Source organism: Phyllobates terribilis, unplaced genomic scaffold (genome assembly GCF_046119375.1).
Source record: "Phyllobates terribilis strain yellow unplaced genomic scaffold, ASM4611937v1 Scaffold_9__5_contigs__length_417890890, whole genome shotgun sequence".
Lineage (NCBI taxonomy): Eukaryota > Metazoa > Chordata > Amphibia > Anura > Dendrobatidae > Phyllobates > Phyllobates terribilis.
In genome coordinates, this window is record NW_027362769.1 from 189,257,400 (window position 1) to 189,274,371 (window position 16,972).

The 16,972-nt window shown below is 52.0% G+C and overlaps 1 protein-coding gene across 1 annotated transcript in view; it reads left to right on the plus strand.

The window, feature by feature from the left end:
* The first annotated feature begins 753 nt into the window (after positions 1-753).
* LOC141161317 (kalirin-like) overlaps positions 754-16,972 on the plus strand; it is a 621,825-nt gene continuing 605,606 nt past the window's right edge. Inside the window, exons 1-4 of the mRNA XM_073646130.1 lie at positions 754-876; positions 6,348-6,539; positions 13,999-14,168; positions 14,760-14,934. Of these exons, the coding sequence (XP_073502231.1) occupies positions 6,507-6,539; positions 13,999-14,168; positions 14,760-14,934 (378 nt within the window). The 5' untranslated portion in view covers positions 754-876; positions 6,348-6,506. The remainder of the gene's footprint in view (positions 877-6,347; positions 6,540-13,998; positions 14,169-14,759; positions 14,935-16,972) is intronic.

Sequence of the window (16,972 nt, forward strand, 5' to 3'; positions counted from 1 at the left end):
ACTGTCTTCTCTCTGGCCCCTGACGGCCGCCAGCCGTGACTGTCTTCTCTCTGGCCCCCTGAGGGCCGCCAGCCGTGACTGTCTTCTTTCTGGCCCACCGAGGGCCGCCAGCCGTGACTGTCTTCTTTCTGGCCCACCGAGGGCCGCCAGCCGTGACTGTCTTCTTTCTGACCCCGAGGGCCACCAGCCGTGACTGCCTTCTCTCTGGCCCCCAAGGGCTGCCAGCCGTGACTGTCTTCTCTCTGGCCACTGAGGGCCGCCAGCCGTGACTGTCTTCTTTCTGGCCCACCGAGGGCCGCCAGCCGTGACTGTCTTCTTTCTGACCCCGTGGGCCGCCAGCCGTGACTGTCTTCTTTCTGGCCCACCGAGGGCCGCCAGCCGTGACTGTCTTCTTTCTGACCCCGAGGGCCACCAGTCGTGACTGTCTTCTCTCTGGCCCCCTGAGGGCCACCAGTCGTGACTGTCTTCTCTCTGGCCCCCTGAGGGCCGCCAGCTGTGGCTGTCTTCTCTCTGGCCCCCGAGGGCCGCCAGCCGTGACTGTCTTCTCTCTGGCCCCCGAGGGCCGCCAGCCGTGACTGTCTTCTCTCTGGCCCCCGAGGGCCGCCAGCCGTGACTGTCTTCTCTCTGGCCCCCGAGGGCCGCCAGCCGTGACTGTCTTCTCTCTGGCCCCCGAGGGCCGCCAGCCGTGACTGTCTTCTCTCTGGCCCCCGAGGGCTGCCGACCCTGACTTGTCTTCTCTCTCGCCCCCTGCAGGTCCTGGATTGGATCGAGAATCACGGAGAAGCATTCCTCAGTAAACACACCGGAGTGGGCAAATCCCTCCATCGGGCGCGGGCGCTGCAGAAGAGGCACGACGACTTTGAGGAGGTCGCACAGGTATTATATTCGCCGTATCCTACTGTTGAAGGGTTAATAACCCATTTACACCCCCCCTCCAGCACCACCACCATACATACTGGGATGTGCGGTCAATGATGATGGGGGAAGTTCTGGAGCCAATGTGACAAGTAGAGACTAATTACAATCAGTTATTAATGGAGACACCGAGATCTGCTCCATCTGTAATCAACGCGCTGAACAGTTCTGCTCCGTTTCCCGCAGTAATGTGATGTGCGGCTCCTCCGTCACATTGTGTCCTGTGTGTGATGTGCTGCTCCTCGTCACATTGTGTCCTGTGTGTGATGTGCTGCTCCTCGTCACATTGTGTCCTGTGTGTTATGTGCGGCTCCTCCGTCACACTGTGTCCTGTGTGTGATGTGCGGCTCCTCCGTCACACTGTGTCCTGTGTGTGATGTGCGGCTCCTCCGTCACATTGTGTCCTGTGTGTGATGTGCTGCTCCTCGTCACACTGTGTCCTGTGTGTGATGTGCTGCTCCTCGTCACATTGTGTCCTGTGTGTGATGTGCGGCTCCTCGTCACATTGTGTCCTGTGTGTGATGTGCTGCTCCTCGTCACATTGTGTCCTGTGTGTGATGTGCTGCTCCTCGTCACATTGTGTCCTGTGTGTGATGTGCGGCTCCTCCGTCCCATTGTGTCCTGTGTGTGATGTGCGGCTCCTCGTCACATTGTGTCCTGTGTGTGATGTGCGGCTCCTCCGTCACATTGTGTCCTGTGTGTTATGTGCGGCTCCTCCGTCACACTGTGTCCTGTGTGTGATGTGCGGCTCCTCCGTCACACTGTGTCCTGTGTGTGATGTGCGGCTCCTCCGTCACATTGTGTCCTGTGTGTGATGTGCTGCTCCTCGTCACATTGTGTCCTGTGTGTGATGTGCGGCTCCTCCGTCACATTGTGTCCTGTGTGTGATGTGCGGCTCCTCCGTCACATTGTGTCCTGTGTGTGATGTGCGGCTCCTCGTCACACTGTGTCCTGTGTGTGATGTGCGGCTCCTCCGTCACATTGTGTCCTGTGTGTGATGTGCTGCTCCTCGTCACATTGTGTCCTGTGTGTGATGTGCGGCTCCTCCGTCACATTGTGTCCTGTGTGTGATGTGCGGCTCCTCCGTCACATTGTGTCCTGTGTGTGATGTGCGGCTCCTCCGTCACATTGTGTCCTGTGTGTGATGTGCTGCTCCTCGTCACATTGTGTCCTGTGTGTGATGTGCTGCTCCTCGTCACATTGTGTCCTGTGTGTGATGTGCGGCTCCTCCGTCCCATTGTGTCCTGTGTGTGATGTGCGGCTCCTCGTCACATTGTGTCCTGTGTGTGATGTGCGGCTCCTCGTCACATTGTGTCCTGTGTGTGATGTGCGGCTCCTCCGTCACATTGTGTCCTGTGTGTGATGTGCGGCTCCTCCGTCACACTGTGTCCTGTGTGTGATGTGCGGCTCCTCCGTCACATTGTGTCCTGTGTGTGATGTGCTGCTCCTCGTCACATTGTGTCCTGTGTGTGATGTGCGGCTCCTCCGTCACATTGTGTCCTGTGTGTGATGTGCTGCTCCTCCGTCACATTGTGTCCTGTGTGTGATGTGCTGCTCCTCGTCACATTGTGTCCTGTGTGTGATGTGCGGCTCCTCCGTCACATTGTGTCCTGTGTGTGATGTGCTGCTCCTCCGTCACATTGTGTCCTGTGTGTGATGTGCGGCTCCTCCGTCACATTGTGTCCTGTGTGTGATGTGCGGCTCCTCCGTCACATTGTGTCCTGTGTGTGATGTGCGGCTCCTCCGTCACATTGTGCCCTGTGTGTGATGTGCGGCTCCTCCGTCACATTGTGTCCTGTGTGTGATGTGCGGCTCCTCCGTCACATTGTGTCCTGTGTGTGATGTGCGGCTCCTCCGTCACATTGTGCCCTGTGTGTGATGTGCTGCTCCTCCGTCGCATTGTGTCCTGTGTGTGATGTGCTGCTCCTCCGTCGCATTGTGCCCTGTGTGTGATGTGCTGCTCCTCCGTCGCATTGTGTCCTGTGTGTGATGTGCTGCTCCTCCGTCACATTGTGCCCTGTGTGTGATGTGCTGCTCCTCCGTCGCATTGTGTCCTGTGTGTGATGTGCGGCTCCTCCGTCACATTGTGTCCTGTGTGTGATGTGCGGCTCCTCCGTCACATTGTGCCCTGTGTGTGATGTGCTGCTCCTCCGTCACATTGTGTCCTGTGTGTGATGTGCGGCTCCTCCGTCACATTGTGCCCTGTGTGTGATGTGCTGCTCCTCCGTCGCATTGTGTCCTGTGTGTGATGTGCTGCTCCTCGTCACATTGTGTCCTGTGTGTGATGTGCGGCTCCTCCGTCACATTGTGTCCTGTGTGTGATGTGCTGCTCCTCGTCACATTGTGCCCTGTGTGTGATGTGCTGCTCCTCCGTCGCATTGTGTCCTGTGTGTGATGTGCTGCTCCTCGTCACATTGTGTCCTGTGTGTGATGTGCTGCTCCTCGTCACATTGTGTCCTGTGTGTGATGTGCTGCTCCTCGTCGCATTGTGTCCTGTGTGTGATGTGCTGCTCCTCGTCACATTGTGTCCTGTGTGTGATGTGCGGCTCCTCGTCACATTGTGTCCTGTGTGTGCCGAGTATCCCGAATTTCGCCATGATAGCCGCACCACTGACCAACCTTCTTAAGGGGACGAAGACTTTGATGGCCAAATGGTCTCATGAAGCAGAGATGACGTTCCAAGAGTTGAGACTCAGGGCTACAGGACTTCATCTGTCATGTGAACACAAGCCTGGGAAGCTGCACGGGAACACAGATGCCAGTTTACACTTCCATGTTTGGTGACTGAAGGTGTCAAAACCTACGGCTTCGAGCAGAGGGGGGAGATATGTGACGAAGTCCCTGGCAAAGTACTGGAGGGCAGATATGTAGCACTGAGAATAATAGCTGCAGTAATTAAACATAGGAAAAAGGTTCCAGCACACGAAGTGATGAGGGGTTAATCAGCCATGTTTAGTGCTAGGGTGATTAAACACCTGTAGAGAGGGAGGCGGTCAGAGGATACATTCCCAGCCTTTTAGAGCAAATTGGTGCTGTATTGTCAAGTGAAGGAAAGTTAAACCTTGGGTTGTTTATACCTGAAGTGGGCGGTTTCCCGTAGCAACAAGGACTGTGCCATATGTTAAGTTTTGTTTTCCTGTTAGCCTGGGAAGGCCAAGTATGTTTTGCTAACAGTGTTCCTGTTAAAGAAACAGTGTTCCTGTGTCTACCTCTATATGCAACCAAGTGAGCTAATCTACTACAGTGGATGATGATCGCATGATGTGGACGATGATGGCGGCTGTATGTGGATGATGATGATGATGGTGGCTGTATGTGGATGATGATGGTGGCGGCTGTGTGTGGATGATGGTGGCGGCTGTGTGTGGATGATGGGGGTGGCTGTGTGTGGATGATGGGGGTGTTGCCGCTGTGGAGCATATTGGGGGTTTATCGTTCTGCATTAGTCCTGAGATGATGGAGTGCGGAGACTTGATGTTCTAGGGGGCGGTGAATTCATCATCCTGCCGAGCAGTGAACGCGAAATGGGATTAACCCTTCACAGGAGGAGGACGCTGCGCTCGTCTTCTTCGTCTTCTCCCCAGAGATTGTATCCGGCTCCATTTCTTTTGGTTTTGGATATAAAACAACCAGAAGTGATAAATGCCATAAAGGTGCCACGTCCTGGATGTGATGGGGGAGGTTTCCGCTGGGAGTTGTGGTTCTCCGTTTCCTGTGACATGCTCGTGTTGTGATCATGTTCAGTCGTTCTGGAGCTTCCCTGATACATTGTAACAAATCCTCCACAGAGAGATTTTTGCTGCTGCAATGTTTAGTCCATAGAGTTGTGCAGATGAGATGCAATTGTAACGGACCCTCAGCGGGGTCGGCCTCTAGACGCTGCCTGTGATCAAGAGTATTTCCATTCACTGACAACAAGCGGAAGCAGCGCACAGCGGAGGCTGGTCACACGGGGCAACCTCTCCTTTATTGCGGGGGATTTGTGCAGTTGGGGAGATATTGGGTGGTCTTCAGGTGTGAATGAGGTTGTGCGCTCCCCACTGTCCAGGATGTTATTAACTCTGCGGTGTGCAGACACGGTGAGGCTGGGCTGCCATGTGGTGCACCTAGCATTTACAGCAAGCAGCGAGTCATGTGGGCGGATACAGTTACCATAGCAACTCTTCCTAGCAACTAAGTGCCATGTGCCCACCAGCCATTAACCCCCCTTTTTGTACCGTTTGAATGTAATTTTAGTTGTTTAGTAGCTGCTGCGCTCACCGGACGCCGGGCCGGAAGGTCACAGCGACCCTGCAATGTGCAAAGCATTCCCTGATGTACCGCCACCACCGGAGCGCCCGTGTGTGGTGTCACCGGAGCGCCCGTGTGTGGTGTCACCGCTGTAACCGGAGCGTCCGTGTGTGGCCATTTCCCCCCTTTGCCGGTTAACCTCTCGGCTGTGTCCGGATGTCCTGTGCCGCTGGACGCCGCCGCACGATCAGACCTGACACTGATTTACCGTCTCGTTCTTGCTTACGTTATTTGGGGGGGTCGTGTCACTGTGTTTCAGCCATTACCGCCCCATAGATCGCTCCCTTCTTGGGTGATGGTGTCGTTGCTGGTATGTGGCCCCAGCGTGCTGACCCCGGGGGTCTCCTGACCCCACGAGTGACCAGACATGACTCTGCTGGGCTCCGCCAGGACTTCTCACATGTGGTCTCGCTGGAAATCGTACAAATAGTTGTTGTGCCCCCAGAACATGAGGCACGATGGTGGTCACCTGTCGCCCGGGGGAAACGTCAGATCTGATATTTTTCTACAATCCAGTGACCGTCCCCCCCCCCCCCCCGTACGTCTCCCCCCCCCCCCCCCGTACGTCTCCCGTTCCCCCCCCCCGTACGTCTCCCCCCCCCCTTACGTCTCCCGTTCCCCCCCCGTACGTCTCCCGTCCCCCCCCCGTACGTCTCCCGTTCCCCCCCCCCCGTACGTCTCCCCCCCCCCCCCGTACGTCTCCCGTTCCCCCCCCCCGTACGTCTCCCGTTCCCCCCCCCGTACGTCTCCCGTTCCCCCCCCCCGTACGTCTCCCGTCCCCCCCCCCCGTACGTCTCCCGTTCCCCCCCCCCCCGTACGTCTCCCCCCCCCCCCCCCCCCCCGTACGTCTCCCGTTCCCCCCCCCCCGTACGTCTCCCGTTCCCCCCCCCGTACGTCTCCTGCCCCCTTTTGTCTATTAACGTTGAATCGGCTTGTAATGCAGTTAGTGTAATCCGGGCACATGTCGCCCAGACGTGCGGTGAGCGGGCGGCGCGGCATCTGTGCCGGGAGGATTATCTGCAGGTGGAATTATCCGCCGTAGGCAGACGCGAGCAGCGCCCCCTGGTGGCACTATTACCATGGAAATCCAAAATGAAGGTTTCTCTGCTTCTGTCTTATATTTCACTCTCTTTCCCTGACAGAACACGTACACCAACGCTGACAAATTACTGGAGGCCGCGGAGCAGCTCGCTCAGACCGGCGAATGTGACCCCGAAGAGATCTACAAGGCGGCCCGGCATCTGGAGGTGCGGATCCAGGACTTTGTGCGCAGGGTGGAACAGAGGAAACTGCTGCTGGACATGTCCGTCTCCTTCCACAGTCACACTAAGGAGGTAAGATCCACCCTCCACGGCTGAAAATCTCAGTGAGTGCAGCTCCGGAGTATAATACAGGAGGTAACTCAGGATCAGTAATGTAATGTGTGTACACAGTGACTGCACCAGCAGAATAGTGAGTGCAGCTCTGGAGTATAATACAGGAGATAACTCAGGATCAGTAATGTAATGTATGTACACAGTGACTGCACCAGCAGAATAGTGAGTGCAGCTCTGGAGTATAATACAGGAGGTAACTCAGGATCAGTAATGTAATGTATGTACACAGTGACTGCACCAGCAGAATAGTGAATGCAGCTCTGGAGTATAATACAGGAGGTAACTCAGGATCAGTAATGTAATGTATGTACACAGTGACTGCACCAGCAGAATAGTGAGTGCAGCTCTGGAGTATAATACAGGATGTAACTCAGGATCAGTAATGTAATGTATGTACACAGTGACTCCACCAGCAGAATAGTGAGTGCAGCTCTGGAGTATAATACAGGATGTAACTCAGGATCAGTAATGTAATGTATGTACACAGTGACTGCACCAGCAGAATAGTGAGTGCAGCTCTGGAGTATAATACAGGATGTAACTCAGGATCAGTAATGTAATGTATGTACACAGTGAGTGCAGCTCCGGAGTATAATACAGGAGGTAACTCAGGATCAGTAATGTAATGTATGTACACAGTGACTGCACCAGCAGAATAGTGAGTGCAGCTCTGGAGTATAATACAGGATGTAACTCAGGATCAGTAATGTAATGTATGTACACAGTGACTGCACCAGCAGAATAGTGAGTGCAGCTCTGGAGTATAATACAGGATGTAACTCGGGATCAGTAATGTAATGTATGTACACAGTGACTGCACCAGCAGAATAGTGAGTGCAGCTCTGGAGTATAATACAGGAGGTAACTCAGGATCAGTGATATAATGTATGTACACAGTGACTGCACCAGCAGAATAGTGAGTGCAGCTCCGGAGTATAATACAGGATGTAACTCAGAATCAGTAATGTAATGTATGTACACAGTGACTGCACCAGCAGAATAGTGAGTGCAGCTCTGGAGTATAATACAGGATGTAACTCAGGATCAGTAATGTAATGTATGTACACAGTGACTGCACCAGCAGAATAGCGAGTGCAGCTCTGAAGTATAATACAGGATGTAACTCAGGATCAGATATTTAATGTATGTACACAGTGACTGCACCAGCAGAATAGTGAGTGCAGCTCTGGAGTATAATACAGGAGGTAACTCAGGATCAGTAATGTAATGTATGTACACAGTGACTGCACCAGCAGAATAGTGAGTGCAGCTCTGGAGTATAATACAGGAGGTAACTCCGGATCAGTAATGTAATGTATGTACACAGTGACTGCACCAGCAGAATAGTGAGTGCAGCTCTGGAGTATAATACAGGATGTAACTCAGGATCAGTAATGTAATGTATGTACACAGTGACTCCACCAGCAGAATAGTGAGTGCAGCTCTGGAGTATAATACAGGAGGTAACTCAGGATCAGTAATGTAATGTATGTACACAGTGACTGCACCAGCAGAATAGTGAGTGCAGCTCTGGAGTATAATACAGGAGGTAACTCAGGATCAGTAATGTAATGTATGTACACAGTGACTGCACCAGCAGAATAGTGAGTGCAGCTCTGGAGTATAATACAGGATGTAACTCAGGATCAGTAATGTAATATATGTACACAGTGACTGCACCAGCAGAATAGTGAGTGCAGCTCTGGAGTATAATACAGGATGTAACTCAGGATCAGTAATGTAATGTATGTGCACAGTGACTGCACCAGCAGAATAGTGAGTGCAGCTCTGGAGTATAATACAGGATGTAACTCAGGATCAGTAATGTAATGTATGTACACAGTGACTGCACCAGCAGAATAGTGAGTGCAGCTCTGGAGTATAATACAGGATGTTACTCAGGATCAGTAATGTAATGTATGTACACAGTGACTGCACCAGCAGAATAGTGAGTGCAGCTCTGGAGTATAATACAGGATGTTACTCAGGATCAGTAATGTAATGTATGTACACAGTGACTGCACCAGCAGAATAGTGAGTGCAGCTCTGGAGTATAATACAGGATGTAACTCAGGATCAGTAATGTAATGTATATACACAGTGACTGCACCAGCAGAATAGTGAGTGCAGCTCTGGAGTATAATACAGGATGGAACTCAGGATCAGTAATGTATGTACACAGTGACGGCACCAGCAGAATAGTGAGTGCAGCTCTGGAGTATAATACAGGATGTAACTCAGGATCAGCAATGTAATGTATGTACACAGTGACTGCACCAGCAGAATAGTGAGTGCAGCTCTGGAGTATAATACAGGATGTAACTCAGGATCAGCAATGTAATGTATGTACACAGTGACTGCACCAGCAGAATAGTGAGTGCAGCTCTGGAGTATAATACAGGATGTAACTCAGGATCAGTAATGTAATGTATGTACACAGTGACTGCACCAGCAGAATCGTGAGTGCAGCTCTGGAGTATAATACAGGATGTACAGTAACTCAGAATCAGTAATGTAATGTATGTACACAGTGACTGCACCAGCAGAATAGTGAGTGCAGCTCTGGAGTATAATACAGGAGGTAACTCAGGATCAGTAATGTAATGTATGTACACAGTGACTGCACCAGCAGAATAGTGAGTGCAGCTCTGGAGTATAATACAGGATGTAACTCAGGATCAGTAATGTAATGTATGTACACAGTGACTGCACCAGCAGAATAGTGAGTGCAGCTCTGGAGTATAATACAGGAGGTAACTCAGGATCAGTAATGTAATGTATGTACACAGTGACTGCACCAGCAGAATAGTGAGTGCAGCTCTGGAGTATAATACAGGAGGTAACTCAGGATCAGTAATGTAATGTATGTACACAGTGACTGCACCAGCTGAATAGTGAGTGCAGCTCTGGGATATAATACAGGATGTAACTCGGGATCAGTAATGTAATGTATGTACACAGTGACTGCACCAGCAGAATAGTGAGTGCAGCTCTGGAGTATAATACAGGATGTAACTCAGGATCAGTAATGTAATGTATGTACACAGTGACTGCACCAACAGAATAGTGAGTGCAGCTCTGGAGTATAATACAGGATGTAACTCAGGATCAGTAATGTATGTACACAGTGACTGCACCAGCAGAATAGTGAGTGCAGCTCTGGAGTATAATACAGGATGTAACTCAGGATCAGTAATGTAATGTATGTACACAGTGACTGCACCAGCAGAATAGTGAGTGCAGCTCTGGAGTATAATACAGGATGTAACTCCGGATCAGTAATGTATGTACACAGTGACTGCACCAGCAGAATAGTGAGTGCAGCTCTGGAGCATAATACAGGATGTAACTCAGGATCAGTAATGTATGTACACAGTGACTGCACCAGCAGAATAGTGAGTGCAGCTCTGGAGTATAATACCGGATGTAACTCAGGAATAGTAATGTATGTACACAGTGACTGCACCAGCAGAATAGTGAGTGCAGCTCTGGAGTATAATACAGGAGGTAACTCGGGATTAGTAATGTAATGTATGTACACAGTGACTGCACCAGCAGAATAGTGAGTGCAGCTCTGGAGTATAATACAGGATGTAACTCAGGATTAGTAATGTAATGTATGTACACAGTGACTGCACCAGCAGAATAGTGAGTGCAGCTCTGGAGTATAATACAGGATGTAACTCAGGATCAGTAATGTAATGTATGTACACAGTGACTGCACCAGCAGAATAGTGAGTGCAGCTCTGGAGTATAATACAGGAGGTAACTCAGGATCAGTAATGTAATGTATGTACACAGTGACTGCACCAGCAGAATAGTGAGTGCAGCTCTGGAGTATAATACCGGATGTAACTCAGGATCAGTAATGTATGTACACAGTGACTCCACCAGCAGAATAGTGAGTGCAGCTCTGGAGTATAATACAGGAGGTAACTCAGGATCAGTAATGTAATGTATGTACACAGTGACTGCACCAGCAGAATAGTGAGTGCAGCTCTGGAGTATAATACAGGATGTAACTCAGGATCAGTAATGTATGTACACAGTGACTCCACCAGCAGAATAGTGAGTGCAGCTCTGGAGTATAATACAGGAGGTAACTCAGGATCAGTAATGTATGTACACAGTGACTGCACCAGCAGAATAGTGAGTGCAGCTCTGGAGTATAATACAGGATGTAACTCAGGATCAGTAATGTAATGTATGTACACAGTGACTCCACCAGCAGAATAGTGAGTGCAGCTCTGGAGTATAATACAGGAGGTAACTCAGGATCAGTAATGTATGTACACAGTGACTCCACCAGCAGAATAGTGAGTGCAGCTCTGGAGTATAATACAGGAGGTAACTCAGGATCAGTAATGTAATGTATGTACACAGTGACTCCACCAGCAGAATAGTGAGTGCAGCTCTGGAGTATAATACAGGATATAACTCAGGATCAGTAATGTAATGTATGTACACAGTGACTGCACCAGCAGAATAGTGAGTGCAGCTCTGGAGTATAATACAGGAGGTAACTCGGGATCAGTAATGTATGTACACAGTGACTGCACCAGCAGAATAGTGAGTGCAGCTCTGGAGTATAATACAGGATATAACTCAGGATCAGTAATGTAATGTATGTACACAGTGACTGCACCAGCAGAATAGTGAGTGCAGCTCTGGAGTATAATACAGGATATAACTCCGGATCAGTAATGTAATGTATGTACACAGTGACTCCACCAGCAGAATAGTGAGTGCAGCTCTGGAGTATAATACAGGAGGTAACTCAGGATCAGTAATGTATGTACACAGTGACTGCACCAGCAGAATAGTGAGTGCAGCTCTGGAGTATAATACAGGAGGTAACTCAGGATCAGTAATGTAATGTATGTACACAGTGACTGCACCAGCAGAATAGTGAGTGCAGCTCTGGAGGATAATAGAGGATGTGCTGGTCCTTGGAGCCATGCAGTTTTAGGGCCACAGCTTTTCCTGCTGTCTGTAGTTTGCGTACCTTCAGGACAGGATCCATGTCAGATATTAATATTACTCTGTGTCTTTCTCACTTGTTCCTTTTATCTATTTTTACTGCCCGGATCCTGGGAGATAATTGTCATTAGACCTAATTAAAGCCCTGTAATTAGGACATTGTGCCTCCTGGACTCTGAGGATTTGATATCACTCGGGGCTGGAGGACGTTACAAAGTCACAAAACCTTAGATTGATAGGAGTGTGGAGCCGCCAGGTGCCTGCGACTAACGTCAGCCGAGGGCCAGGACCAGCAGCTGATGGTTAGCAGCGTCTACACGGCCCCCTGATGACAGAGGTTGGGGAGAAAGGATCGGCAGTGGGAATTTGTTCGGTTGTCTGGTGTGTACGGTCTCCTACCTGCAGGTACAGGGGTCCGGGCTGTGTGTAATAGGAGCCGCACAGAGTAATCCCCCCCAAGAATCTGCCCCGTCACACTCTGCTCTTATAGTGTGCTGAGGAATTGTGGAAAAGTATCAGCGCGAAGAAAGGCGGCTTCTACCACCCCAACTGCAGGTGTCTCCTTCTCCTTCAGGCTGTCTCTCATGGCCCTCGGGTCTCGTCGCCGGCCCCTCGGGTCTCGTCGCCGGCCCCTCGGGTCTCGTCGCCGGCCCCTCGGGTCTCGTCGCCGGCCCCTCGGGTCTCGTCGCCGGCCCCTCGGGTCTCGTCGCCGGCCCCTCGGGTCTCGTCGCCGGCCCCTCGGGTCTCGTCGCCGGCCCCTCGGGTCTCGTCGCCGGCCCCTCGGGTCTCGTCGCCGGCCCCTCGGGTCTCGTCGCCGGCCCCTCGGGTCTCCTAGCTTTTCTTTCCCTCGCGGCTCCTCGCTTTTCTTTCCCTCGCGGCTCCTCGCTTTTCTTTCCCTCGCGGCTCCTCGCTTTTCTTTCCCTCGCGGCTCCTCGCTTTTCTTTCCCTCGCGGCTCCTCGCTTTTCTTTCCCTCGCGGCACCTCGCTTTTTTTCCCTCGCGTCTCCTCGCTTTTTTTCCCTCGCGGCTCCTCGCTTTTTTTCCCTCGCGGCTCCTCGCTTTTTTTCCCTCGCGGCTCCTCGCTTTTTTTCCCTCGCGGCTCCTCTCTGTCTGTCCCTCGCGGCTCCTCTCTGTCTGTCCCTCGCGGCTCCTCTCTGTCTGCCCCTGGCGGCTCCTCTCTGTCTGCCCCTGGCGGCTCCTCTCTGTCTGCCCCTGGCGGCTCCTCTCTGTCTGCCCCTGGCGGCTCCTCTCTGTCTGCCCCTGGCGGCTCCTCTCTGTCTGCCCCTGGCGGCTCCTCTCTGTCTGCCCCTGGCGGCTCCTCGCTTTTCTTTCCCTCGCGGCTCCTCGCTTTTCTTTCCCTCGCGGCTCCTCGCTTTTCTTTCCCTCGCGGCTCCTCGCTTTTCTTTCCCTCGCGGCTCCTCGCTTTTCTTTTCCTCGCGGCTCCTCGCTTTTCTTTCCCTCGCGGCTCCTCGCTTTTCTTTCCCTCGCGGCTCCTCGCTTTTCTTTCCCTCGCGGCTCCTCGCTTTTCTTTCCCTCGCGGCTCCTCGCTTTCGGCCCCTCGCGGCTCCTCGCTTTCGGCTCCTCGCTTTCGGCCCCTCGCGGCTCCTTGCTTTTTTTTGCCTCGCGGCTCCTTGCTTTCGGCCCCTCGCGGCTCCTTGCTTTCGGCCCCTCGCGGCTCCTTGCTTTCGGCCCCTGGCGGCTCCTCGCTTTCGGCCCCTGGCGGCTCCTTGCTTTCGGCCCCTCGCGGCTCCTTGCTTTCGGCCCCTGGCGGCTCCTCGCTTTCGGCCCCTGGCGGCTCCTCGCTTTCGGCCCCTCGCGGCTCCTTGCTTTTTTTTGCCTCGCGGCTCCTTGCTTTCGGCCCCTCGCGGCTCCTTGCTTTCGGCCCCTGGCGGCTCCTCGCTTTCGGCCCCTGGCGGCTCCTCGCTTTCGGCCCCTGGCGGCTCCTCGCTTTCGGCCCCTGGCGGCTCCTCGCTTTCGGCCCCTCGCGGCTCCTCGCTTTCGGCCCCTCGCGGCTCCTTGCTTTTTTTTGCCTCGCGGCTCCTCGCTTTCGGCCCCTCGCGGCTCCTCGCTTTCGGCCCCTCGCGGTTCCTCTCTCTCGTCCCCTCGCGGCTCCTCTCTCTCGTCCCCTCGCGGCTCCTCTCTCTCGTCCCCTCGCGGCTCCTCGCTCTCGTCCCCTCGCGGCTCCTCGCTCTCGTCCCCTCGCGGCTCCTCGCTTTCGGCCCCTCGCGGCTCCTCGCTTTCGTCCCCTCGCGGCTCCTCTCTCTCGTCCCCTCGCGGCTCCTCTCTCTCGTCCCCTCGCGGCTCCTCTCTCTCGTCCCCTCGCGGCTCCTCTCTCTCGTCCCCTCGCGGCTCCTCGCTCTCGGCCCCTCGCGGCTCCTCGCTCTCCCTTCTCTGGGATGTCTCTGATGTCTTCTGCGTTCCCTGTTTTCTCTTCTCAGCTGTGGACCTGGATGGAGGATCTGCAGAAGGAGCTGCTGGAGGACGTCTGTGCGGACTCTGTAGACGCTGTCCAGGAGCTGATCAAGCAGTTCCAGCAGCAGCAGACGGCGACACTGGATGGGACCCTCAATGTCATCAAGGAGGGAGAGGACCTCATCCAGCAGCTCAGGTGAGAGGGGAACGACCAGATCATCCGCGGATCCAGAGTAAGATGACGCCTGCGGAGCAGTGTGTTCTGTGCTGTGCGGAGCAGTGTGTGTTTCCATGTGTTGAAACACGCGTTGCGGAGCAGTGTGTGTTGTGTGTAGTGCAGAGAGTAGTGTGTTGCGTGTGGTGAGACGCGCGGTGCAGAGCAATGTGTGTTGCATGTGGTGAGATGTGCGGAGCAGTGTGCGTTCTGTATGGTGAGTCACGCGGTGCGGAGCAATGTGTGGTGAGACGTGCGGTGTGGAGCAGTTTGTGTTCTGTATTGTGAGACGTGCGGTGCGGAGTAGTGTGTGTTGCGTGTGGTGAGACACGCGGTGCTGAGCAGTGTGTGTTCTGTGCTTTGCGGAGCAGTATGTGTTCTGTGCGTTGCGGAGCAGTGTATGTTTCCATGTGTTGAGACGTGCGGTGTGGAGCAGTGTGTGTGTTCCGTGCGGTGAGACGCCCGTGCGGAGCAGTGTATGTTTCCATGTGGTGAGACGCGCGGTGTGGAGCAGTTTGTGTTCTGTATTGTGAGACGCGCGGTGCGGAGCTGAGTTTGTTCTGTGCTCCTCAGGGACTCTGCGGTCTCCAGTAATAAAACTCCGCACAACAGCTCCATCAGTCACATCGAGTCGGTTCTGCAGCAGTTGGACGAGGCTCAGGTTCAGATGGAGGAATTGTTTCATGAGAGGAAGATAAAGCTGGACATCTTCCTGCAGCTGCGCATCTTCGAGCAGTACACCATTGAGGTGAGTCGTGTGACGGCCGCCATGTTCATGCGCATATAATCTGTGTAATGGTTTCATCTTCCACAGATGTAGCAGAGCTCAGTGTTACTGCATCATTTTAACTGAAAAATGTGATAAAATCATATCAGAAACTGCAACAATAACACTGAAATATACTGTGTGTGTGTGTGTGTGCGCGTGTTTGCGTGTGTGTGTGCGCGTGTTTGCGTGTGTGTGTGCGCGTGTTTGCGCGTGTGTGTGTGTGTGTGTGCGCGTGTTTGTGTGTGTGTGCGCGTGTTTGCATGTGTGTGTGTGTGTGTGTGTGTGTGCGTGTTTGCGTGTGTGTGTGTGTGCGCGTGTGTGTGCGCGTGTTTGCGTGTGTGTGTTTGTGTGTGTGTGTGTGTGTGTGTGTGTGTGTGTGCGCGTGTTTGCGTGTGTGTGTGTGTGCGCGTGTTTGCGTGTGTGTGTGTGTGCGCGTGTTTGCGTGTGTGTGTTTGTGTGTTTGTGTGTGTGTGTGTGTGTTTGTGTGTGTGTTTGCGTGTGTGTGTTTGTGTGTGTGTGTGTGTGCGCGTGTTTGCGTGTGTTTGCGTGTGTGTGTGTGCGCGTGAAGAGATCTGTAATTTTTATCTTAGGTCACTTCACCTGTGAGAGACCGAATCTAAAAATAATATCCAGAAAATTTCATTGTATGATCTTTACATAATTAATTTGCATGAAATAAGTATTTGATACAAAAAGAAAACAGAACTTAATATTTGGTCCAGAAACCTTTATTTGCAATTACAGAGGTCAGACAATTCCTGCAGTTCTTGACCAGGTTTGCACACACTGCGGCAGGGATTTTGGCCCCCTCCTCCATACAGTTCTTCTTCTCCAGAGGAAAGGCGGTTGTTGGCCACATTCTCTCAATACATGACCTCATCCATCCTCCCTTAAATACGATGCAGTCTTCCTGTCTCCTTTGCAGAAAAGCACCCCCAAAGCATGATGTTTCCCCCACCATGCTTCACGGTTGGTATGGTGTTCTTGGGGTTGTACTCATCCTTCTACTTCCTCCAAACACGGCGAATGGAGTTGATACTAGAAAGTTCTTTTTTGGTCTTATCTGACCACTTGACCTTCTCCCATGCCTCCTCTGGGTCATCCAGATGGTCATTGGTGAATTTCAAACGGGCCTGGACATGTGCTGGCGTGAGCAGGGGGTCCTTCTGTGCCCTGCAGGATTTTAATCCATCACAGCGTAGTGTGGTAATAACAGTAATGTGTGAGACTGTGGTCCCAGCTCTCTTCAGATCATTGACCAGGTCCTCCCTTGTAGTTCTGGGCTGATTCCTGACCTTTCTCAGAATCATCCTTAACCCACGAGGCGAGATCCTGCATGGAGCCCCAGACTAAGGAAGATTGACCGTCATCTTGTGTTTCTTCCATTATCTAATAATTGTACCAACAGTTGTTGCTTCTCCCCAAGCTGATTGCCTATTGTCCTGTAGCCCTTCCCCGCCTTGTGCAGGTCTACAATTTTGTCCCTGGTGTCCTTAGACAGCTCTTTGGTCTTGGCCATGGTGGAGAGGTTGGAGTGTGATTGATTGAGTGTGTGGATAGGTGTCTTTTATACAGGGAACGAGTGTAAACAGTATCAATTAATACAGGTAACGAGTGCAGAGTAGGAGGCTTCATAAAGAAAAACTAACAGGTCTGTGAGAGCCAGAATTCACAGACCTCTGCATTCTCTGTAGGGGGGAAAACTGCAAAATCGGCAGAGAATCAAATACTTATTTTCCCCACTGTATGTGTGTGTATGTATGTATATAATAAATATATATATATATATATATATATATATATATATATATATATATATATATATATATATATATATATATATATATAATATTAAAAATATATTAAATATTGTAATGTAGTGGCCAAAAGTGTTGGCACCCTTGAAATTGCTCCAGGAAATAAAGTATTTCTCCCAGTACATGTAATTTTAGTTACAAAAAAAGGGAAATTCAACATAATTTCACACAACCCCAAAAATGGTCCGGACAGAATTGTT